The 25,909-nt window shown below is 22.6% G+C and overlaps 1 protein-coding gene across 1 annotated transcript in view; it reads right to left on the reverse strand.

Moving 5' to 3' along the window:
* Positions 1-25,243, reverse strand: part of LOC129613121 (casein kinase I) — a 53,090-nt gene extending 27,847 nt beyond the window's left edge. The window contains exons 1-2 of the mRNA XM_055527063.1: positions 24,639-25,243; positions 23,554-24,328 (exon numbers count right to left, since the gene is read on the reverse strand). Of these exons, the coding sequence (XP_055383038.1) occupies positions 23,554-24,328; positions 24,639-24,702 (839 nt within the window). The 5' untranslated portion in view covers positions 24,703-25,243. The remainder of the gene's footprint in view (positions 1-23,553; positions 24,329-24,638) is intronic.
* Positions 25,244-25,909: the final 666 nt, after the last annotated feature.

Raw genomic sequence — 25,909 nt, forward strand, 5'->3', positions numbered from 1 at the left:
TATGTATGTTTGTGTGTATGATTATACACCTATATTTTCGTAATCACACAAGGTTTTCTTATTGTAGTTCTAAAACTTTATGTGTGACGCTGATGGCCATGAATAAATAAACTTTTTTTTTCTATTCCCCCTACATTTTGTTTTTTTTTTTTTGCTTTTATTTAACTTTTTTTTTTGTGTTTCAGCTATTAAAGTAAAGTACAAGTTTTTTTTTTTCTTATTTATTTGATTTGCTATTTTTTTATAATTTAAATACACATACCACATGAATCATGTGGCGGTAACATAAGTTACAATTAAACGTAAGCAAAAACGGTATTAGGTATTTTTGCTACAATCAATAAAAATTCTATAAAAAAAAACAACAAAAAGTAAAAAAAATAACATGAAAAAAGAAAATTCTTAATATTTTAAAAATAAAAATTAAAAATGGCGTAGAAAAATTAAGAGAGCCCATTTAGGAGAGAAAAATTAAAGAAAAAAAAAGCAAAAAAGAAAACAATATTAATCTCAAAGGTTTTTGATAAATTTTCCCTCAATAACCTTCGTTTATGTTATTTATTTAATTATTTCATTTTTTTTGTACATTTTAATATTTTTTTTGTACGAAAAACACTTTAAAATCGTGCGTACAAATGTCAATATAATAAGGAAATGAATAATAAAATAAGGAGAAAAATTATTGTGCCAAAAAATTTCGTGAGTATGAACAGAAAAAACTTTGAAATTTCTTAATACATGTATGTATGTACATGATTTATTTATATGATGGCTTACCAAAAAAACATCACAACTAAAATATAATGCTTTAAAATTCTTAAAGGTTGCACAGGCTTCAGCATCAGAAATGGAGATTTGAACAGAGATCTAAAGATTCCATGTGTAGTTGACGATTTTAACGAAAGGGCGGTGAGACATAGAGTCTGTCTGGAGCAACATGTCAACGTAGAGGCCTCTCGACTCCTTGTTATCCGGGATTCTCCCAGAAGACTAAAGAGGACTTTGCCTTCTGATTTAGTGCAAAATGCGCTTCACCAAATCGGGGAGCGTTGAATCTCTTTGAATCTATATTAAAGAAAATTTGATGGTTGGTCTGAGGGGACTAGTATCAGAATATAAGAAGGAGGTTTCTGTGGTAAAACACATAACTAACTATGGGTTACCAGGGGATGGCATGTTGGTAGCATTCATAATTTCTCCCTTCCTTCGATGAAAAAACCAAAAAAATAAAAGATAAAAACTATCAGGCTATTTTAGTAAAAAAAGCGCTAAGGTTAAAAACTATAAAGTAAAAAGACAGTTTAAAATCACTTAAAGCGATTGGATAGATTTAAAATGCGTTAATCAATTAAACATCTCCATCATATAAATTTGAAATAAATGAATATATACTGAAGCCTAATACCCAAGCTGCCATATAAACAAGTTAAATGACTTTTAATGAAACGAAATTAAAAATCAATCGTTGAGAGAGTGATTAGAATAATAATAAAATTTGACATAAAATTCAAATACGGGATCAAAATAAATCCAATTTTGTCCTAGGTGAAATTTAAGAATTTTGCGTTTAATACCACAAAAATGTTAAATATAAAATTATATATAAAATTAATAAATATAGGAAGAAACTAATTAAAATAAATAAAAAAATAAAAAAAAATAAATTAAAGTTAAAAGTAAATACGGTATGTGTATGTATATACGTATGTACTTGTTTATTTTTATTATCCTTTATCATGAAATAATAAAGAAACCAGTGTTAAATAAAATAAATTTAATATTAATAAAATAATAATTTTCTTTATGCAAAATTAATTCAAAAAATATTAATATATTTTTTTTTTTTCTTTTAAGTTCAAATAAATATAAAAAGAGAAATTTTTTTGAATTTTTCAAATATTTGCTTTGTTTTTTAATATTGTGTAGGTTAATTATATTTAATATGTATGTATATGTATACCTATATAAGGTAAAACATGTCTAACATACTTATGTAGAGAATTTTGTATATAATCGATTGTAATAATAATTTTATATGATTTGTAAGAGAGTTTCAAACACGAACATGTCATATTTTAATAAATAAGAAAAGTCAAGGACAAATTTAAATTAAAACTAAATAAATAATAATGGTAAAACTAGTTCACATAAATTAACATTAACCCAAATATATTTTCTAAATAAATGTACTGCTGTTAATACAATATATGTACATATTATATACATATCTTTGTACATACCGAATTCATGCTGTGAAAAATTAACAGCTGAATAATGTAAATTTAATTTAATAAAAATATATTTATATATGCATATGCACATGCATATGTACAGTTAATATTATTTATATTTAAACATTCTTTGACTATACCCAAAATTAACCTTTTTTGGCAATTTTAAAAGAATGTTTTGCTTCTATTTTTTGGCAGATGCAGAAATTTTTTTTTTTATATAAAAACCTTTTTTTTTTTTTTAACTTTATTAGGGAAATTTTAATCACTTAATGCAAATATTTTCCATACTTAAAAATTATTTTCCATTATCACATACTATTGAGAAAATGCACTAAAATCACGTTTTCATTTAATTTGAGTGAGAAATATATAAGCTACCCGAATACAAAATCCGGAAGTGATTGGCACTCATGCTAAATCTATATTTACTTACTCTTGCGTTTAAGTATAGCAAAACTTTAATTAAAATGCTTTAATTAAAACCATATTATACCAAATTGCTTCTTGGCAAGTGATTTCGTTAATTCTACATCATGTTATGAGTTAAATAAATTTTGAAAGTAATTAAGTTATACAAAAAACAATTAATGTCACAATATGAACAATTCATAAAAAATTAATATAATAGTAACGTTATGTTCCTACAATTTTAACTATTCTCATCCTACACCATTTTACTTATGGTTCGGCTATTGTTAGCCAGGAAATGTCAAAAATATTTAATTGATTCTTTCCTTGAATATCGAGGATAAATGTAAAGCTCCATTCGCGGTATTTACTGAAATGTCCTTCCACAATAAAAGAATGCTTTGCTTAATAACAACGTTAATTAATTGTTTGGTTTGTGCAACAATTTTCATATTAAAATGAAATTAATATAAAGAACAAAACTTGTTATTGCACCTTTAAGAAGTTTTTTTGTAAAATCAACATTAATTGCAAAGAAATCAAAAATTATTTAGACGACAAACTAATGCAATTTTGACTTAATACAATTCAAAAGCTAACGTACAATATCTAATGTATCAACGTTAGAGTAAATGAAAGTAAATCTTCTGGCAAAATACTTTTTTAAATAATAAAGAACCTAAAAATACCGGTAAGATGGAATAAGTAATTTTATATTATATCTTTATTTGTTTACTAACAAAAGAAGTAAAAACTACAGTCCCATCCCTACTTACTTTTCAATAAGTATGTTATCTAATTAAAAACATTAAAAAAAAAAGTGTCAAAGCAGAAGAAATTTTTTAACTGTACCTAATATGATTCACTGTCTTCGACATTGTTTTTAGTGTTGTTTAAAGCAAATAAAGAAAAAAAAACAGCAAGAAAACTGTTTTTCTTTCCGGTATATTGAATTCTCTATTTATTTATTTTTTTTAATAATTGATGATAAAAAAAAACGTAACAAATTTTGAACATTTCATCCATAAGGTTTTGTTAACTGTATTAAGAAAAAGCTTTCCTTGACTGTGTGTTTGTATGTTTAGTTTTGGAGTTTCCAAAAAAATTATTCATTTTAAAATTTCTTTTCTTTTTTTTTCTGTCTATCGCATGATAAATTTCTGTAATTTTGTAATTGGAAAAAATAAAAATGGAAATATAAAAATAAAATTTGAAAACAAATTGTATGTTCAAAAAATAAAACAAAGAAATAAATATAAAAATTATTAATAAGTACGAGTAAAGCAAAGAACAACCGCCACAATCACATAAGTCAAATTATCATTTAGCACGTTAAGTTAATGATAATTGTCAAATTTTCAAATATTTAGATAGTATTAAGATTCAATAATTATGCGGCTTCGTCTATTATAGAAAAAATGTATTATTAAAAAAGTATTATTAAAATCGATTAAAATTTAATCGATTTTAATTTAATATTTTTAAATATTTTTGACAACTTTTAGTTGTCAACATGCATTTTGTAAACTAACGTACTCGTATATACATATTGTATTATTCAAAAAATTGAATTTTTTGCCAAAAAATAAAATTACAATATAGCACACACAAGTGTTATATGAATGCAAAACACTAGAAATATTATTATAAGAATAAAATATTTATTTTTAAATTTATTTAGTATAGCACAAACAATCGTCAATTGTTATATCTATTGAGCCGCTAACCAATTGCATATGTGCTTATTTTAGAATGAGACATTTCGATTTTATTAAAAATTTTAAATTTTTTAAAATTATTTATATATCTTGTACATTACATTCATAATTTTTATTACATACTTTAATAAATAAAGGAATGTTTAGTAAATAAAAGAAAGTCAGGTAATATGACCCAGGCATAGAAATTAAGGAAGAATTGTCTTCTACTACGAAAGTTTGTACTATACTGACTAAAGATATCTAGTTTTTCAAATAGAGAACAATTTTTTATAGCATATACTTTAAAGCTAAATATTCACAAATTACATAATCTCAAGATATCTGTAGTTTGAAAAGGGCATAATTCTTTTAAAAAATTATATTTATAAAATGGTCAAATTTCAAAATAAAAAAAAAGTTCCATTAAATATTTAAACATTTAAATTGGAAATTATTTAAAAAATTACCAGAAAAAGATTTTGCATCATTTTCTAATAAGATTTTAGAATAAAAAATTATTTTTTGAATTTATTTAATTTTATTTATTTTAAAAAGCTAATTTATTTTTTTTTTTTGGCAAAAAAGAATAAAATATCATCCAAACATACGAATATTAATACTTATAATGAATGTAATTAATTGAATGTTTAATGTTCGTATGGCATTTATACTTACATATTTAAAATAATTTTATTTATGTACAATATATTATGCAAGTATATATTATACCATATGATTATAAAATATAAATATGTATGGAGATGTAATAAAACTGAAATGTAATTTAATGTAAATATTGAGGATTCATATTCACACATATATGTATATAAATATATACATCAACTTATACATAGGTAAATTGTATTAAAATATAACACATGTTTCATTTATGATAATTTTAATTAGCACAAAAATATGACGTCAATTAAAATTATCGTATCCAATATACCTTATTATTATTGTTATTATTATTATAGCACAGATTCCATTGATTTCAATTAAGAGATCAAGTAGTCATGCAATATAATGATAATAATAAATACACTATACATAAGAATATACATATATATTATACACGTAAATAAACAGTTATTATAATATATAGAGATAAACATTTTATTAGAAAACTTTAGAAAATAAAGTTTTCACATAAAATGTTAAAATGTTATACTAGACAAATAATACACATGGTGTTGAGTCATAAGAAAATCAAATAAGTATGCATATGTACATAGGGTATGTATGTATTTAAAATTATAGTGATTCATTTATTAATTTTAATTAAAATTGAACCATTCAGAATAAAATTTTCCATTAATTCGAAATAGGATTTTTTCAAACTAATCATAATTGTCATTAATAAGCAGAAATTTTGAGAATTCGAGATGATGTTGTTAGGGGTTTTTGCCCTTTAAGAAGAGAGTGTTTTTTACAGAATTTCCTACGCCTTTAATCATAAGATTTTGCCAATTTGATATACTAAAATTATTTCAATTAATAATATAAATGAATATTAAAATATAATTGCCGTGCAAATTATCATAATTCTTAATGATTAGCTATAATTTTCAAAATATGTAAGGAGTAGGAAAAAGATTTAATTTTTATAATTTTTAAACCTTTTACTGAATTTAACATAAAATTTTATTTTATAATATTCGTTTTTGGTATTCAGTTATAATGAGTTCATTACTTATTTCATTATTTAGTAAAAATATTTTACAATTAAGAAAACACTAAACAGCATGAGATTGAAAATTTTTTTAGATTTTAAATATTCTTTGTTTAAAATTTTCACACAAAATTTAAAATTAAGCACATACATACATAAATAGTTTGTGTGAGCCTCGTACCCATAGAACAACACTACCGTAAATCAAGAAAAATTACGTTCATTGATGTTTTAAAAATATTACTGAACTTTTAAGATGAAGTCGGTTATTAGCGTACATAAATTTATTTATTTTAATAAATATAAATTTAATCATTTTAAGAAATGCAGATTTTAATTATTATTAAAATATATTATTTCGTTTAAACCCAATAAATTACATATGAAAATTAGACAGACAATTTTATAGAAACATTTAGAACTTCGCGAACTAGTTCAAGTACACATTTCAAGAATTATTGCAATATTATCGCATTTTTATCATATTTTGTATTGCGACAGTGGTATTCTGTGGGTGCAATATTATGTTGTTCCTTATACCTACATAATCAAATTTAAATACATACATACTTAGGTAATTATATTCATTATAAGTTACTGCTATTTTTATCAATTATTTTCATTATAAAACAAAACAATTATTTTGAATACAATAGAATTAAAAGTTTTTATGGAAATTAAGTATTACCATATATAAAAAATATGAGTAATAATATAATTGAGATAGTCAGGTTGCTTCTTTGTTTTAAATTAGTATGCTTTTTATGTAAAAATAAAAAAGAACTAAGAATACGCAATTACAGTAAATGAAACAGCATAACGTAAAGATTTTGAAGGTTCCATGGTAAGAAAAAAAACAATAAGAACTAAAACAATAAGAATTTATTGTATATAGGATGTGGTAAGTGTACATACAATGCATCGTAATAGTTTTCATACACATATACTACTATATATATGTATGTATATGTACAAACATGTGTAGTCCAAATCTATTTACCTAGAAATTTTTATTCTATTGTTATCTTTTACTAAATATAGTTATTTAAAATAACTATATAGAAATAGATTGAGATTTCTTAACAACCCACTTAGACATATCTTAAGAATAGTTTCATAGTGCACGGTATAACGTAAATAAGTACAATATTCATTTTGTATTGTATTGCTAAAATCGTCTTTTAGAAAATTATCCTAAGTAACTTTAAAATTGCTAATATGAAATACATATTATGTATGAAAATTTTAAACTTAAGACCCTAGACCTTGTAGAAAATTTTTGTTTCATTCTTCAATTTTTATGTAATACTCGTACCTTAAAATTTAGTAAAATCGCGCGAAAATCTTTAACAGCATGTATGTAGTTCGCAATTAACATAACCTGATATACAAATAGTATTTACGTCTGCATGTAGCAAGTGAAATATAATATATCCGTTGCTTTTGTGAAAGAATTTCAACCCTACTAATTTCTTATGGTACCAAAATACTACTTGAAACTAAGTATGTATAACTATGTAAATGTTGAAAAATTGTTTTCTTGTATTATTGAAAATTCTTGAAAACGATATTTTTGTTTTGATAAAACGAAAAATAGGCACTTGTGGTGGTGTAAAAATATGTACTGAAGTATTTAAAAAATTTAATTTTCAATGTTATATATACATACATGTATATTTTATTGTTATGTACAATGTGCACCCCTAACCCTACATTATGTATATATTTAAATACTATAATTGTATTCAATAATCTTGTATTCAGTTAATTAAATTTAGGTAAATAAACAAATTTTTATTACTTATCATTTTCTATTTATGATATTTTTAAATTAAAATCTATACAAATTAATTATAAAATTGTAGATAAAAATTAATTTAAATACAGTTCATCGACTCATAATAAAATCTACGTTCTAAAAAAATTATTGAGCCACATACATATGTATGTATGTACATAAGTTATATATGTATATTTGTATGTACATGCACATGTATATGTCACAAATATGTACATACTTACATATATAATTTTATGTACAAGAACATGAGTACGCTTTAAATAAACTTATATACGTGATTTCTATATTATGTAGTGGAATTAAATACAAAAGAAATTGCGAATCAATTAATTATAGTTTTGAAATACGTACGTACATATGTATGTATATAATTTTGAAATAATACTGCATATAGATGTATAATATACTTATGTATGTATAATATTGATAACTGTAAATTTATATAAGTACATGGAATTTTCTATTTTGTTCTATCAAAATTTTGTTTACATGTTGTTTCATTTTCAATTGTATTTGCAATTTATGATAATGTGCACCATTTAGAGTGCAATAGAAACCATAATTGATAAAATAGTTAATCTGCATATAATATATTTATAATATTATAATATGTGTATTTGTACAAATATGCATCAATACCCGGATATTTCAGCGAAATGCATAATTTTTAACAATAAGCTGTGCTCTTATAGGATAAAGTTAACAAAATTAAGAGAAAATAGCATTTAATTCGAATGTTTTCAAATTTCAAGTCAAGTTATTTTAATTTGTATTTCATATACATATACATATGTATATATACATATTTTGCAATGTCACATGGAGTTTCATTTTTAAAAGGGAATTTTTACTCAAGATTTTACCCAAAATTTAGATTTAATATTTTCAACAGCAATCAAAAGAAAATGGAGCCCCGGGGAATTACTGTAATCAATTACCCAGGTATTACGAGTACTGTAACCAAATACCCGAGTACTACTGTAATCACTTTAAAAGGAATGCAATGCTAGATTCAATAAATTTTTAATAAAAAGTTTTCTGTTTTGTAAAATTAAAAAAAAAAAAACAAAATATGTATGTATGTATTAATTGTGTTGCAATTGAAATACTCAAAATGATATTTTCTATTGTAAATTATTAACATTTTCAATTGTAATACAAGTGGAATTACTTCTCCAAAGAAATACTTTGTTAAGATTCTTGATTGTTCAACAAATTTAAGAGCACATTTTTCCAACTTCATTTCAAATTTTTATGCAGATGAATTTTGCAATATTAAACTTCATAAGAATTTATTAACAAAAATTTATTTATTTTCCATAAAAAATATTGGCCAACATTAAACAAAATTTGTTAAAAAGATTTTTTAAGTATTTGTTTTGGAAATCAATTTGGAAAATTAATCTCCAAATTTTACAAATTGAATTAATTTGCATTTTTAAAAATTATGAAAGTTGGAAAATAGTTTTTGTGAAAACAATTTAAGACAACCAAAAAAAAAAAGTGATATCTACACCAAAAACATTTTAAATTACTTTCAGCTTTAAAAGATTAATAAGAGGTAAAATATATTTGACGTCCCTCTCTAATGCTTCTGTACTACAATAAACAAACAATATTGAACGAATATAATGTCTAATATCGAGAAATTACTCATTTTCCTATTGAATTTTCACATTATCATATAGAAATTTGAAATGTGCATACTTGGTAAGTATGTAAGTGCTTAAAAGAAAACAAAGAACATTTTGATTTACATTTAATTTGAATTTGAATCAATTTTCAATTTTGTTCATTCGAAAATCAGAATTTAGAACCATTTTCCGACCGGAATATTCAACTACTCGTTGAATATGTTCGTATTACCCCAAAACTATAATCGGTAACAGATGTTTGAAATAAACACCAGATTTCCATTTTTTGTTTAAAAGAAAGTAATTTAGAGATGTAATGAATGACATGTGAAATGTCAAAAATAAAATCACAAAAAACCAAACAGCAAAGTAATCAACTAATTTAAAAAAAATTTTTTCCTAGATATTTAAATATTCTGAGGACCTTTTACTTTTCCCAGTTTATTAGCGAGAATTTTTTTGAGAAAATTCTTTTGAAATTCCTCTTATTTATTTAAGCGAACTAGGTACAAAAATTAAATACAATTATTTATTGTAATTAATCATCTAAGTATTAAAAATTAGTACAGTTATAATCCGCACACATACATGCATACATATTATGTATGTATGAATGTGAGCCGAATATTAAATTACTTTTATTTTCATAATGAACGTGAATATGGAGTTAATATGAAAAAAAAAGGTACTAATGTACTTATTAATATTTTAAATGTTTAATGTTAATTTGTTTAATGTCAATTGATTTTATATTAAATGGCAAGTATGGGATGGATATAAATTTTGGATTTTCTTGTTTGTATTGATTTAGGAAAGGAAACTTGTAATTTTTTTCACACTTTATAACAATACATATGTATGTGAATATTTTACTTAAGTTTCTCAGTTATACATAAAATAAAAAAAATCAGGTTTTACTCTACAGTCTACCTCTACACAACGAATGATTACTTTTTATAGGTATTAGGAAAAAGCAAAAAAAAAAAAATGAATAAACGATGTTGTGACTCATGGTCAAAATTGAAAAAAGTTCACGTCACACACATTAAAATCGTCGTTATTTGCCGTCGTCATCTAACTAAAGTAGAGCTTTTTGTTTTCGTTAATAATTTTTTAACTTAATTCTGTTATTGACACAGTTATTCATTGTTTTTATGTTCATTTTATTTTGGTGGTTCTTTGTATTTGGCGACAAAATTCGAAAAGAGAAACAAAGTAAAACGAAAAATTCAAAAATTAAAGTAAAATTTAAAAAAATTGAAAATCTACATTATAAAAGCAAATTATAATTTCACCGTAAAAACTGGTTTTCTTGTAGGTTTTGACTTTTTTTTTTCTTGTTATATGTTTTTACCTTTTTTTTACGTGGATTCGTTTTCCTCTTTTTTTTTTTAATTTTTGTTTGTAATGGACGATGAAAGATTTTGTGAGGATGGTATATATCAGAGGTGATGAAACAGTGACTTGCGAGCCAAATGCGACTCTTTAAAAAATTTGTATCTCACGATTAATATATTCCCTTTATGGTGTTATTATGTTTTAATACAACATTTCGTTTGCATTTTAAAATGTCTTTAAAATTACTGAAAACATTTTAGCAGATTTAATTTTCATCCAAGTTCAAACAGTAAAGTTGTGTCCAAGCGAAAATAAATAGTGGCGTTATTGGCCGACTTCAATCTGATGGGCTTTGGATTTATAAGCTTTTAATGCACCAAACAGTTCATCTGCTTTGAAGAAAACAATATACATATATGTATGTATCACTCTCACTACGAATATAATTTGTAATATCAAATTTTTGTTACATATTAGATTGTGGCTCGCGAGAAATTTCAAATTTTGACTATCAAAGAGCTTGGCGACCCCTGGCATATATGTATGTTTATGAAAAGAGCATAATATAATTTTTATTTCATTTCTTTTTTGCCTTTATTTTAATTTCGAAAAATGATTTAGTAAACTTTTATTTTATGTTTTTTTTTAAAATGTTTAATTTTTCGCGATTTTTCAGGTATTAAAGATGTACTATGTATATGTATGTATGCTTATTGATATGCACAATAGTACGTAAAGCAGAAAGTTTGAATTTTTTTAATGTGGGCCAACATAAGATGTTTGTATACAATTCATATTTTTTATGTATATAGGTACTCGTATATGCATATATGTACATATATTCAAAGTACGTGAATTTTAAAGCGGGGTTGCAAATTTTCATATCAAAACTTTCTTTTACTACTATGTAATATTTATGTGAGTAAGTATGTGCTTAACAAAAGGAAACAAGTATTTCATTTTTACAAAAGTTTGATATGTTTATATGTATGTACATATGTACCTAATAAAGTTTTGACAAACTAATCTCTGAATTTAGTTCGTTTTTTTACATGTCGATGTGACAAAAATGCTGACTTGGACTATTTCAAGAGGATAACAGTTCATCTGAGACGAAATATGGCGACTTTGCTCTTTAAATTATAATTTAAAATTTTTATCAATTTTATCATTGCTAAAATATTTTTGTATTATTTTACAAGCACAATAAAAAAAAATTATTTGCAAAATATATCCCACTTTTTTTTTGTACCTTAAACCTATAAAATGTTTTTTAACAAAATAATATTTAATATTTAGGGATGAGGTTTAAATTTCGATATATTATTTATAATTATTAGAAACTGAAGAACTGAAAATAATTCATAAATTTCAATTTTATACTCCTGAAACTAATTGTTCCATATCCTGTCCTCTAGTTTTCATTCTGTTAAATAATAGGTCTTTTTAAAAACACAATATCGCAATATAGAGCAAAAACTGCGCAATATTTGTGATTATAAACAAATTTTACTAATTAAGTATGTTTATAAACATTACTAATTACAATTTTCGGAATATACCGAAATTATTATGAACAGCAAAGTTACTGGCGTTATATGAACTGCTTTTAATTTTATTGAATCATTAAAAATATATTGCATATTCATCACGTTATTGCTTGACTGCGTTTAAGAAAACGTCTATTATCACCCTACATAAGTATTATAATTTTAAATATTTATATAGATTTTAATTTTAAAAAAATAACTGTTAAAAAATATGAATTATTATGTAGGCTGATTTATTAACGTGTTAAATTTAAGTGTTATTTTCAACGTAAAATTTAAATAAATTATATAGATTTTAAGAATAAGTATGCAGTAGTAAAACAGTTTTTTCTGTATATTGCCATTAACATCATGTCTTCTTTATGTTAACATACATACATATGTATATTTAAATTTTCATACCTACTAACCTATAAATAATTAAAACTCAATATTAAATTATATTTATTATTTTCAAAATATCTTGCCATACAATTGATTATCGATTTAAAAGAGAACATAAATTTATTATTTATAAAATTTAAAAAAAAAAAAAATTATTTTTACTATATTTTAATGCATTCAATATTTTTAACAGAATAAGAGGTTAATAATCTATAAAATTTTATAAAAATAAAAATAAAATAAAAAAAAAGACAACAGAAACAGAAACAGGTTAATAATCTCAATAAGTTACTGATGTCATTTTTAATATAGAAAAAAAAATATAATGGATAAAATTTTTTATTCTTACTATGCAATTGTTTTTTCTTTTTATGCTGACGTATTGAATCGCATTGATTCCGTTCTATTCGATAAAAAAGAAAAATAAAAACTCTATTCAAAAAAAATATAAATGAAAACCCGCTTGAAAAAAGGCAAGTGCAGCTCATACAAAGAATATTATAAAAATAAAATAGATATTACTCGTATGTAAGTATGCAATGCATCTACATACATGTACAATGCATACAAACTTAAGTATTTAAAGTTCCATTAAGCAGGTATGTATGTATGTACGTTAATATTCAATATATAAAATGAAATTATGTAAGTAGCTATTTAATTTATAAAAAGACTTGAGTTATGAATATTGGGTAAAAATTATTATTATAAACTTTTTATAATTTTTCAAAAAAAAAAAAATTATTTTTTTTATGAAATTTGTCATTTTAAATGAATTGTTGTCAGTATGTATCACTATTTCCGTTATTCATACTAACGATATTCCATTATCGTCATCATTAATTCCGTTCGTAATCATGAAATTCTAAAAATTTTGAATTTCATGATTACAAAAATGTCATATTGTCCATTCGGAATTATTAACATTCTGCTCCGAGTATCCGTAATAGAATTTTTTTGAGGTTGACTTTTTCTAACACATAGCTACCTACCATGAAGGGAAACGAATTCATATTTTTTCAAGTGGAAGAAAAAATTTTTCCCATTGTTCAAAAATATTCAAAAAATATACAAAAAATGCAAAACTCTGCTTTTAAAAAATATTTTTTGATATGAAAATTATTTACTCAAACAGTAACAAAAAAAATATAAATAAACATTTAACTCCGAAATTTCGAAAAATGGTATTGCCATTACTTATTTAAAATCTCTAGAAATGCGATTTGTAACCAGTCAAAAGTCTAAGTCGTAGCTAAGTTCATAATTCGCAGAATACTACAAGTGGAATTCATAATATGGCCAATTATTTTTAAGAAACAAACTCGCTGGAAGCATCAAAATAACATGTAAATCTATACTATGTTCCTATTACATTCCCCCTTTTCTCTGTTCAATAATTTTAAAAAAAATCAAAAGTTCTAAAAAATCGATTGTGAATTTTAGCAAAAAATTGAATTATGCATAATATTTGTTATTGAAATATTTTATAAATTTAATAAAATTAAATAAAAATTTAAATTATAACATTTTTCTTCGTGGATAAGTCATGTCTTCTTCTAAATTTAAAAATTATGGAAAAACAAAAATTTAATTCAACATTGTAGCATTATAAAATGTTTAAAATGTCGCCCATTTCCACAGAATTACTTTTATGCATAAATTAAGAGGTAAAATAAAACACAAATAGTATTTATTTTTAATTCAATTAATCACTTGAAAATAAAGCATCTTGTATATTTCTATTAATATAACACAACTATTAACAAATGTACAACTCTTTTATTAATTATTAGAATTTACTAGAATTTTTCGAAAAAATAGCTTTTGCTTATTGCTAAAAGTTTTTCTATAATTTGATTTCATTATCAAAATTAATTCTAGACATTCGACCTTCGAATATTGTTCAAAAATAATATAAAAATAATTTTATTTGGAATTTTAGTTGTGAAATAAATTTATTTGTATGAATCATTGGATATTATGGAAATTTCTCGTGTGACGAAATAAATATAATAATATACCTAAATAAAAAAAAAGGATGAGGTTTTTTATTTTGCCTGAATTTAAATTTTTCTGACTTTTTATTACATATTTAGATTTGAGGCAATTTCAATTTCGAATATATAATTCAAAGGGTCACACTTATGTACATATATTTTAATTGTATTTCGGAAAATTTCGAAAAATTATAATAAAAAGTAATAATATTCAGAAATATATTACAGATATAATTATGCAATAAGTCAGCATTTATTAAAATATTATAACGTTTCAGAAATTATTTATTACTTTTTTTCTCTCATAAAAAATAATATTAAATTAACATAGCTATGTAGCTCGTAACTGTTCGGACATAATTAAGATTAATTTACTTACTTTCACCAAATACAATCAATAGCGAGACAATCTATACAGTTCAATCAACCTGAAGTTTAAAACAAAAAAAAAGTATTAAAACTGAAAATAATGAGTACCTATCAAGTGAAATGTTTTTGGAATTACAAGTGTTAAGCAATGTACACGGCCTCCTACTAAAACGCGAGTATGTCTCAAACAACTTTTAGTTGGATTTAAAAGTGTAGTTTATTCAATAGGTTCCTTAAAATTATATATATAAATCTGTTTAAAAAATAATGTAATTAACAATTATTGAATATAATAGTGATAGAACATCATTACACGTCCAATTAAAAATTTTACAAATCGAATACGAATTTATTTAACTTCTAAAAAGAATTAGTAAACGAAAAAAATTATTTTAAGATTAAATTAGAATATTATCTGCCGTTTATTTAATCTTCTGGAAATTGCTTTAAAAAATTAGTTATCTTCGTGCTTATATTATCTGCTTTAGCTTTCACATATGTACATATATTGTATACACATAAATAATATGTAAAAAATAATGTTATACATAACAGTTCAGTAAATTTTTAATAATTTCTGAACACTAGACTGAATAGCTACAATGTGTATAATATTAATTCAAATAATTGAAATAAAATTAAAACTTTTTCATTTTAATTTTTATAATGCTTAAATAAATAGATATAAGTAAAAAGAAATTCTATACTAAACTGAAAATTCGCATTTGCGAAAACTTTTATACTCTATTTTCTTAGCATAATTATTTAATGTTTTTTTTTATATTGCGCAATCTACATGTGTATATTAGGAACTCTAAAAAAAAAAAAATCTCATAATGATTATCGATTGTCAGCCACTCAACACTATTTCAACAAATTAAGAAGTTTTAGTTTTCAAGCAAACACACATTATAAAAATCATATTTTAGTGTACATATGTATATATGTATGTATGTATTCATATGTACATATACCATTTTTGTGAATATATGATCATATTATGTTTATGTTTCGTTATTTTATGTATCTACATATGTAAATAAAGATATTTTTATTCAATTTTATATGACGTCAATATTATTATTATAATTGATTGTTGCAATATTTAAAAAAGAATCGTAATATCTAAGATATTTTCGATTTGTTTTCAAGTGAAATATTTAAAAAAAAAAATATTTTGAAAAAATATTTCTAGAAATAATCAATAATAATATAAAATAGACGACCGACCACCAGTGGTCATACAATGCAAATACTATCCTAGAAAATTCTATCATTCTCTCTAGACGTTCTTTTATTGAACACTTGATTGCTACAAAAAAAAAAAACAAGAACAAAATTATATTTAAAATATTCAAGTGCAAATTTTAAAGCAGATTGTATATGGGCATATGTATATATATATATATATATATATATATATATATATATATATATATATATATATATATATATATATATATATATATATATATATATATACATATATATGTTTGGTCATATAAATTTAAGTTTCAAAAATTTTCATGTTATTTACTTACTGCAAAGAAAGAGAAAACAGTAAAATTTTTCAATATCAATTTGTTATTAAAAATCGTACAAACTTTTTAATTTGAAAAATTGATTAAATCAGTAATTGATATACTTCAAATATTTTTCAATTTAGCCTACGATAATATTGAACCATTTTTGTTCTAACATATTATAAAATAATATTTAATTTTTTAAATATTTTTGCATTTTATAAAGCAGAAATTCTCAACCCGTCTAGTATTATCTAGTTTCAAAATTTTTGCTTCTGTAACATAATTTCTTTCTCTAACATAAAAATATATAACACTCTATAGTTGTTAATATGTTTAATGACATAACGCTTTACTAAGCTCATAAGCCTATAAAAACCAGTCTCATCAAAGTCAAATTCATTTATTCTAGTAGATGATTTTACAATTTTATATGAAATATAAAACATCAAATTATCCTTGTTTAAAATAATAGATTAGGTTAGACTGTTCTCAGTTATAACAGAATTTCCGTTCAAAATCATAAATCATTTACAAAATACACACTTCCAACAACTCCTTGAGTATTTTACTCCTATATTCTATTAAAAAGAACACAAAAAAAACGCATTTAATGTAGTTTGATGATATTCAAAAACTTTTACCTAATTTTCAGTTTATATATAACTGTATATATAACAACAGATATACCAGCAGATATAACAGCCAAAAATCAAAATTTATTATACCTAATATGTATACATACGGGAGTAGCTCATTAAGACGTTTAACATATAACAATTTAATTATCAAAGTAACAAATAGCACCAAAATTAAATATTAAAATTTAATGTACATTTAAATTTTAATTAGTAAATATAAAATTTTTATAAAAAATAATTAAATTTTTATACTGGCCTTTCCATATCTATTTTATAGTGTAGCTTTCACTAAATTATTTAATTTGCAAAATTATTTTATCCAAATGTTCTTCCTCTTTTTAAAAATTTTCATTATATTTTCTCTATAACAACAGTTTTAGGAATAAGTCTAAGAAATTTTCTTTTCAAAAATTCAAAATCAAATATCGAAATTAGTAATGATTTTTGGTCAGGAAAATAAACGATTATTTCAACTAATTTAAAATTTTAGTTAAATGTAAATGAAAATTTAACCTTTTAATTAATAATATAATACCAAAATTTAAGTATATTATTATTAAAAATATAAAAATTTATGAGCCTTTATATTTACTCATATACAAAAAAAAAAAGAAACCATAAGTTAGAAATAATTTTACTGATTCGATTATGTAAATTAGAAACGCTTTTGATATTTGCTTGGGTTGTTCGGTTGGTTGCTTTCATTATTTACAATTTTTACGATTATGAAAAAAGAAAATGAATACAAAGAAAAAATGAAAAGAAAAGATGGTTCAAGTGAAAAATCAATACAAAAGTGATTTGCTTCTAATTTAAAAGTAATTTTTTTTTTTTGAATACAGAAAAAAAAACAACAACAAATTTTTATTATTTTTATAAAAAAAAAAATCATTCCCTTTTTTTTCTGTGGGTCAATTTGAAATTCATTACGTTCGAGTCTTTTACAAGATCTTTGGTATGATTCTTCTTTTACTCAAATTGGCATGTTTTACCCAAAATATTTAATTTAATTAATTCATACATATATTGAAATTTGTTTTACTTTTCTTTCTCTTGTAGGTTAATTCTGTTTATCTTGGATGTCGAAACTTTTTGTAAAGCTTATTAAAATTGATTTTGTTCAATGGGAACTGAGAGTGGGCATTATATTTTTTCCATCAAATAAAATCTAATATTTAGAAATTTTAATCAAATCAAACTAAATCTACTAATAATGATTCTGTTAGAAATGGTCGCAATACTTCATGAGTCAAATATTTACAATTATTATTCAATAATATTGGAAAATTAGAAATTAGTAAGTCAGCTTTATATGAATCATCTTCAATTCATACAAAGAAGCAAGAATGTTTTATATAAAACTCATAGCTCAATCTAAACAAAATACCGAAACAAGGCTTTTTAATTAAATAAATAAACCAATTTTTGAAATTCAAAATAAATATTTGTATTATATTAAGAAACCAAAACTAAATTTTTGAGTTTCTATCAAAGTTACTGCCTACACTTTTTCTGTTACAGTTGATTAATTTATTTGAAAAAGAAAAAAAAAGAAAAACAAAAAATATTTATTAGTTGATAATCTTAACTGCAAAACTTCGTCTTTAATGTAATTATAAAAGTAAAATAAATGAGAAAAATATGAACAATTAAATATAATTAAATCTAAAACCTGTGATTAATATTATTCTAAGTACTAGTAATTATATCTTAAAATCTTTAACCTTATAAAATTTTATATTTATTTAAGTTCTTTAATTAGTTTAATTATAACTTTGTAATGCATTCAAGTCAATGTAATTATCTAATAAACTAAATCAAATCAATTAAATATAAAAATTTCAAAAAAATTAAATTTTCGTATTTTTTTTTAAATTAAATAATTTTAATTCAATGCCATAACTTTATATTTAACTGACTAGAAAAAAGAATAATTTTTTTTTCTTTATTTAAAGAACACTATTAAATATTAAATTCAAGTTTATATTAATTTTTCAACTCTATGTACACGCCATTATAAAAATAAAAAATTGTTAACAAATGGACAAGTAAAATAATGAATAAATGTAATTTTTTTTTTTTGTTTTCCGAAAACCTTCAAAGAAGTGCAAAATTTATTATTATACAAAAATAAATTTTGCGGAAGAAATAAGAATTAGTATAAAAATAATGAAAATTAAAATAAAATATGAAATAAGTAATTAGAAAATTTTCATTTTATACCAAAAGAAGTAGGTAGGTACTTTAGAAATATCAAAATGATTTAGTAAAATTTTTGGATTTTTAAAAAATATTTTTAAAAATGTTCATTTAAAAATTGATTTTCCGCTTATTAGATAAAAAAAATCGAATTATTTTAATATCGAATCTTTACTTATACATTGAATCTTGTACATTGAATTTTTTTATACATTTGCTCCTTTTATTTGCTGTTGATTAAATTTTTGTAGTTACTAAAATAAAAGTTATACTTTATAAAAATATGAGCGCTCAGTTGAAATTAATTGTCATATTAAAATTTAAATTTAATCATTCATAGCAGTTTTTTGAAATTAGTTACTCTTTTATAATAATTTAGTTCAGAATTGACAATAGAATTGACTCAATTCAGCTATCTTTCTTTATTAAACCACAAATTTTGTATAATTTAAAAAAAAATATAAGAAGACCAGATGCTTAAAAATTTAAAAATACTCTCGTAAAATTTGTAACAAATTTAATCTCATAAATAAAAGTGTCTGAAATAGAAATTACTTGTAATTATGATAAATAAAAATTAGACTATTTGAAGATGTCATGTAATTTGACATGTTATAAATATATAAAATATTTTAATTAAGTAACTCATTTCAATAAAAACAGCTTTAAAACATATAAAATTTGATATTATTATAAATAGTAGTTGATATAATTACAAAAATACATAATACATAATATTATAAGCATTTTGTAATAAAATTCCTCCACCAAATTCTAGTGACAATCCCTTATTTCTCCCATTTTTTAAAACTTATATTCTTACATACATATATGAAAAAATTTAATTTTAGGCACGCTATCTAATGCTTAAAAAATTATTGAAAATGATTTTTCAATTTTGTTGTTGAAATGAAAAATTTGGAACAATGAACCTTATTTTCATTTATATTTTGGGTAACGTTTTTATCAATAAAAACATAATCAAATCATTTTTTGTATTTTTTCTTTTATTTATGCATACAAAGTTAAATGTAAATATAAATAAATATAAAATGAATAAAGAAGTGAGCATGTATTCTATCAAACATTTTTTTTTTTTGATTTATATAACAGCTATCGTTAAACTCATAACATTCTCATATCCGAAATATATTTTCACCTTTATATACTCGTACATATATAAATTTTTAAACACTCATTTACGTACATATTTTATGTAAAAACTTCATATTCTTCTGTATTTTAAGTAAATCCAGTCTAAATTCGTGATTATTATCATTTATAATATGACATTTTCTTATTTTATTTTTACATTTTATTTCAAATATTTGCATGAATATGTAACTTAAAACAAAAATATTAAAGAACAATAGCAACAAGATACATAATATACGTATAAAATGTGTGTTTATTTATATGCATATGTAAATAAACACATATACTTATGTATATATATATATATATATATATATAAAATTAATATAAATATGATGACACGAAAACTTTTTATTTATTTCTATGCAAGACCAAAACAAAAGAAAAACTCATTTCTGTTTTTATTACATTGCAATAGTATACACTATACAGCAATTTATGTACGTATACGTAATGTAAAATATTTGCATAAACGAACAAACGGTACACTTTGTACACCTTTTTATTTTTTAAAATATACTTGCATACATTGTACACGTTATATATACCCTGTTCTGTCTAAAGAAGGAAGCAAAAAAATATTGCATATTTTTTTTAAAAATTAAAAATAGTAAAATAAAAGAAAATTATTTTCGAAGCTCATTTTTAGAACATTTAAAGAAAAAACATATGGGCTAATTAATTGCATTTGGTCTGTCTGCCAGTTTGTTACACACCCCGACAATATAATTCCAAAATTAATCCCTTAAAAAATTTATTTCATTTAGAAATTATCCCGAAAAGTATGCAAAACTATTGATAATTAAATTGGAATTATGTACATATGTATATGTATTAATAAAAATAAAGGAATAAATGTTGATATTTCTATTTAAACGCATGAAATCAAATAATTTTTAATTAGTTATTGGAAATGCTTTTAAACAAAAGAATTAACATCCAATATCTAAGCACCATAATCTATACAGACACCTACAGATTCTGCACAGAATCTTCATATGATAAAATTTTTAAACACAATATCATACACATTTTAAGTTGATTGTTTGCTGTTGTACTTATTCGCATATATTTAGTTCTAGCGTCGAATTACAAACAGGCTAAAGATTTATTTGCAAATTTAAAAGTTAAACATTTTATATTGAAAATTTTTTATTAACTTAATAATCAATGAAATTTATGGTACCTTAATCATATAATTTGGAAAAACCTCCCCTAGAAACCAACGATCGAACGAACTAAATACAAAAAGAAGAAATATTGAATGGACCGAAAAGATCATCTTTAATATTTCTTTCAAATAAAGAATTTTTAGTATAATAAAAGTAATTCCAAACTTAAATTCAATTTACTATGTGGAATTATAGAAAATAAAATACCTATATTCTTCAATTACAAATAATTTTTTTTTTTTTTTCAAAAAAAAATTTCACAATGTGCAAAAGTTTTTTTTTATCTTTAGAATTTTTTAAAAATTAATATTTCCACTCGCGCCATTTATTAGGTATTTTAGTATTTTCTAATTCTACTATATTAGACAGTATTTTTCTTAGAAAAGATATTATTGAAAAAATTTTTTGAAGATTTATTTTTAGATGAAAAAATAAATAAGCATGCGAAATATTTAGTTCAAAAGAATCTGTGTACCTATATAAATACGATTTTATATACGTAATACATGATATATTTAAGAATTTAAACATAAATTTCTGAAAATGTATATGTATAGGCACCTACGTGTATAATATATACACAATATTTTACAGAATTTTTTTAAAACGAAAATTATAAACATAAGTAGCTACATATGTGAAAATTTTGATTTTTAATCTGATAATTGTAAATTAATTAAAGTTTACCAAGAAAATATTTTTGTTTTAAAGATGTATGCATATTTACATATGTATATTTGCTTATGCATAATAAAAATTAATAAAATTTGATTCATGTTTCTAATGAATTTTAATAAAACTTTTATTTTTTATTCACTTCTTATTTGTAATTTAAATAAAACTGGTAAAAAAGGAATGTACGTATGGCACAACAATTTTGCCAATTTCAAGAATATATTTATTAAAACATTTCAATATTTTTACCTATAGAAAAGAAAATATATAATTATGTATCTATTTTGTAAACTCGCAAAAATAGACGGATACCTATCTATCTAATCCGTTCTTGGATAAAATAGTAGTTTAGTCAATATTTTTTTAATAATTAAATAAAAATATGTAGATTAAATTTCATATTAACCATTTTAATGATATACACGAATTTAGGTATATACAAAATTTTTTGTTTTAATTATAAAATCTTCAAAAAATTGTTTTCATACAAAAATAAAACATGAGCTTAAATATTTAGATATAAAAAAAGAAAGCAATTATGACATGAAATCTTATACCTATTCATTATTAAATTTATTCCGGTTTAGAAAGATTGAAATTTCTGTATACAAATTTAGGAAAATGTAGTAAACAAAATATGAAGTAGCCCAACGTTAATATTAAATTAAAAAAATACCTACTTCACTTACAAAACAACTATTTTTCAAATATATTTCGTGTGGGATAATAAACATTTTCATTATAATTTTTAAATTTTAAATTGAAAATTAAATTACAATCATTATGAATTGGAATCTAATTTTCACTATAAAATTTTACTTGTAAAAATATATACCTGTTATAAGATTTAAATATACATAACGTATAATAAGAAACTACATATACCAAGCTAAAAATAAGCATACCAAGGTTTGCAGTGAAATGGAAATGTCTACTTGGCATGGCATTCATCAAATTCTATAGGTTTATTGAAAAAAAAATTATACTTATTTCGAAAACAATAAAATTGTGCAAATAGATAATTTAGAAAAACCGCTATTAATAGTTTTAAAATGTAAAAATATTGCTTTTTTTGAATAAAAAACAAAAATAATAACTTACCTAAATAGTTGCCTTAAATACATATAATCTGGCTGTTCTTCAAAACGTAAGCTTCGACAATAATTCAAATACATTGAAAATTCAGCTGGAAAACCTTTGCATAAAACTTCAATTGGTGTTGACATTTTCTTTTCAGAAATTTTTTCATATTTCTGTTTTTTATTTGTTGCTTTCATTCCTTGCCATGGTAATGCACCACGATTAAAATACATCATAACATATCCTAATGACTCCATATCATCACGTCTGGATTGTTCAATACCCAAATGGGCATTTATTGATGCATATCTAGCTGTACCAGTTAAATTTTTATCCTCGCGATATGGTATATGTTGTTTGTTACGGGGATCACGATATTTTTTTGCTAATCCAAAATCAATTAAAAATAATTTATTGCAATGTCGTCCAATACCCATTAGAAAATTGTCTGGTTTTATATCACGATGAATAAAAAATTTTAGGTGCAAAAATTCTAAGCGACCAATCATTTGATCAACCAACATTAGAACAGTTTTAATTGTAAAATGACGACTACAAAATGTAAATAAATCCTCCAAGGATGGACCTAATAATTCCATCACCAATGTATTATAATTTTTTTCAGTTCCATAATGCCGAATTCGTGGTATACCAACACCCCCAGCTAATATACGATATAATTTATATTCGTAAAGAAGTTGAGGGTGACGTGCTGTAACACTTTCTATTTTAATGGCAACTTCTTCACCACATTGAACACTCATACCCAAATATATGTCACCAAACGATCCGCTTCCTGAAAATATTGATATATTCATATTTTTGAATTTTTAATTTGATTTATAAGATAGCCAATTTTTAATTTTATAAATTTTATAAATGAAATTATTTTTACATTTTATAATTCAACATTCAAACAAAAAATATTCTACACTCAAGCATACATGTACACCACTGTCATATCATCTTTTAGCATATGCACATTATTTTATACCTATAGGAAATTAATACATATGTATGTATTCATTTTCTAAGGACATTTTCTTCATTATAAAATAAAAAAAATATTTCCTCCACACCATCTTTAATAAAACTTTTTTACTTACCAATTTTGCGGATAATTCGGTATTTACCACCGACAAGAACTTCATTTCCTCTTAAATCCTTCATTTTGTTCCTTTCTGAAGATTTTAATATTTAATTTAGTGAATTCAAATAATTTCAAAAATTTTAATTTTTAATCTAATTCAACAAATGTTGAAATTTACACAATAATTTTTTTATATGCAAGTATGTACATATACATATACAGATTTCGAACTTACGAGCGAAATTTTTCTCGTGACTTATTTTTGTTTTAAAAGTACACAAACATAAATTTTTTTCGCAAATCAATTATAAAATTTAATTTTACTTTTTTTTTAAATTCAGAATTATATTTAAAAACGTGTTTTTTTTCTTGCTTTGAAATAAAAACCAATTCACAAAAAAAATTCCAACTTCAATAACCTACGCAAATCGTTCCCAACGCCTCAATCACTCTAACCGAAATCAAAATTTCAAATTATTTTCACTTTTCCAATTATTTTAATGATATTTTAAATATTTTTAGTTAATATTTTATAAATATAATTGGTTTAAAAAAAAAAAAAAACTTAATATGTCAAGTTAATTTTTCTGCCATTTTCCATATCGACATGATAAAGACGAGGATCTAATTAAAACTGAAGAAAAATGGCGTCGTAAATGTCAGTCATGTTGGGAAATGTCAAAAATGTGAATGTTTTCGAATAGTTCTTCGAATTTGGCTGGCGTTCAGAAATTAGTTAATATGTATCCGGCTCTGAAATATTATCAATGGACGACTCGTATTGCTAACAGTTTTTGTTTAAAAGGCTGATAGTTTTTCGAAATTCTTGGTTAACGGTGTATGCTTGTGTACAATAGATACTTCCATAAAAACACACCTTTTCATCAAACATTATTGTTTTTTTAACAATTTTAATTCTTCTTAACATAAGTTTTATAACAATCAAATGACATTTACAACTATAAAAGTTTTATAGTTGTAAATACTAATTTTTGTATTTTTAAAGTATTTAATATTTGTTATGCTTAATTACATTTATGATAATTAAGCCAATATATCTACAATATTTCGCTTTAAATGATAAACTCAATTAGTTAAGCTCTATAGCGGTTTCTAATAGTTGACAAAAAATGATGTTAACTTTGATATGTTTAAAATTCGTTTATTAAGATATTATAACCTGGAAAATAAAATAAACAAAAAGGTACGAAAAAGTACGTAAATTTACGTCTGTCACAAAAACCTTTTGTTAATTCTTGTAATCTTAAAGTTGTTTTTTCATAACCA

The sequence above is a fragment of the Condylostylus longicornis genome, unplaced genomic scaffold (assembly GCF_029603195.1).
Source record: "Condylostylus longicornis isolate FDR11 unplaced genomic scaffold, ASM2960319v2 ptg000081l, whole genome shotgun sequence".
In the NCBI taxonomy this organism is placed as follows: domain Eukaryota; kingdom Metazoa; phylum Arthropoda; class Insecta; order Diptera; family Dolichopodidae; genus Condylostylus; species Condylostylus longicornis.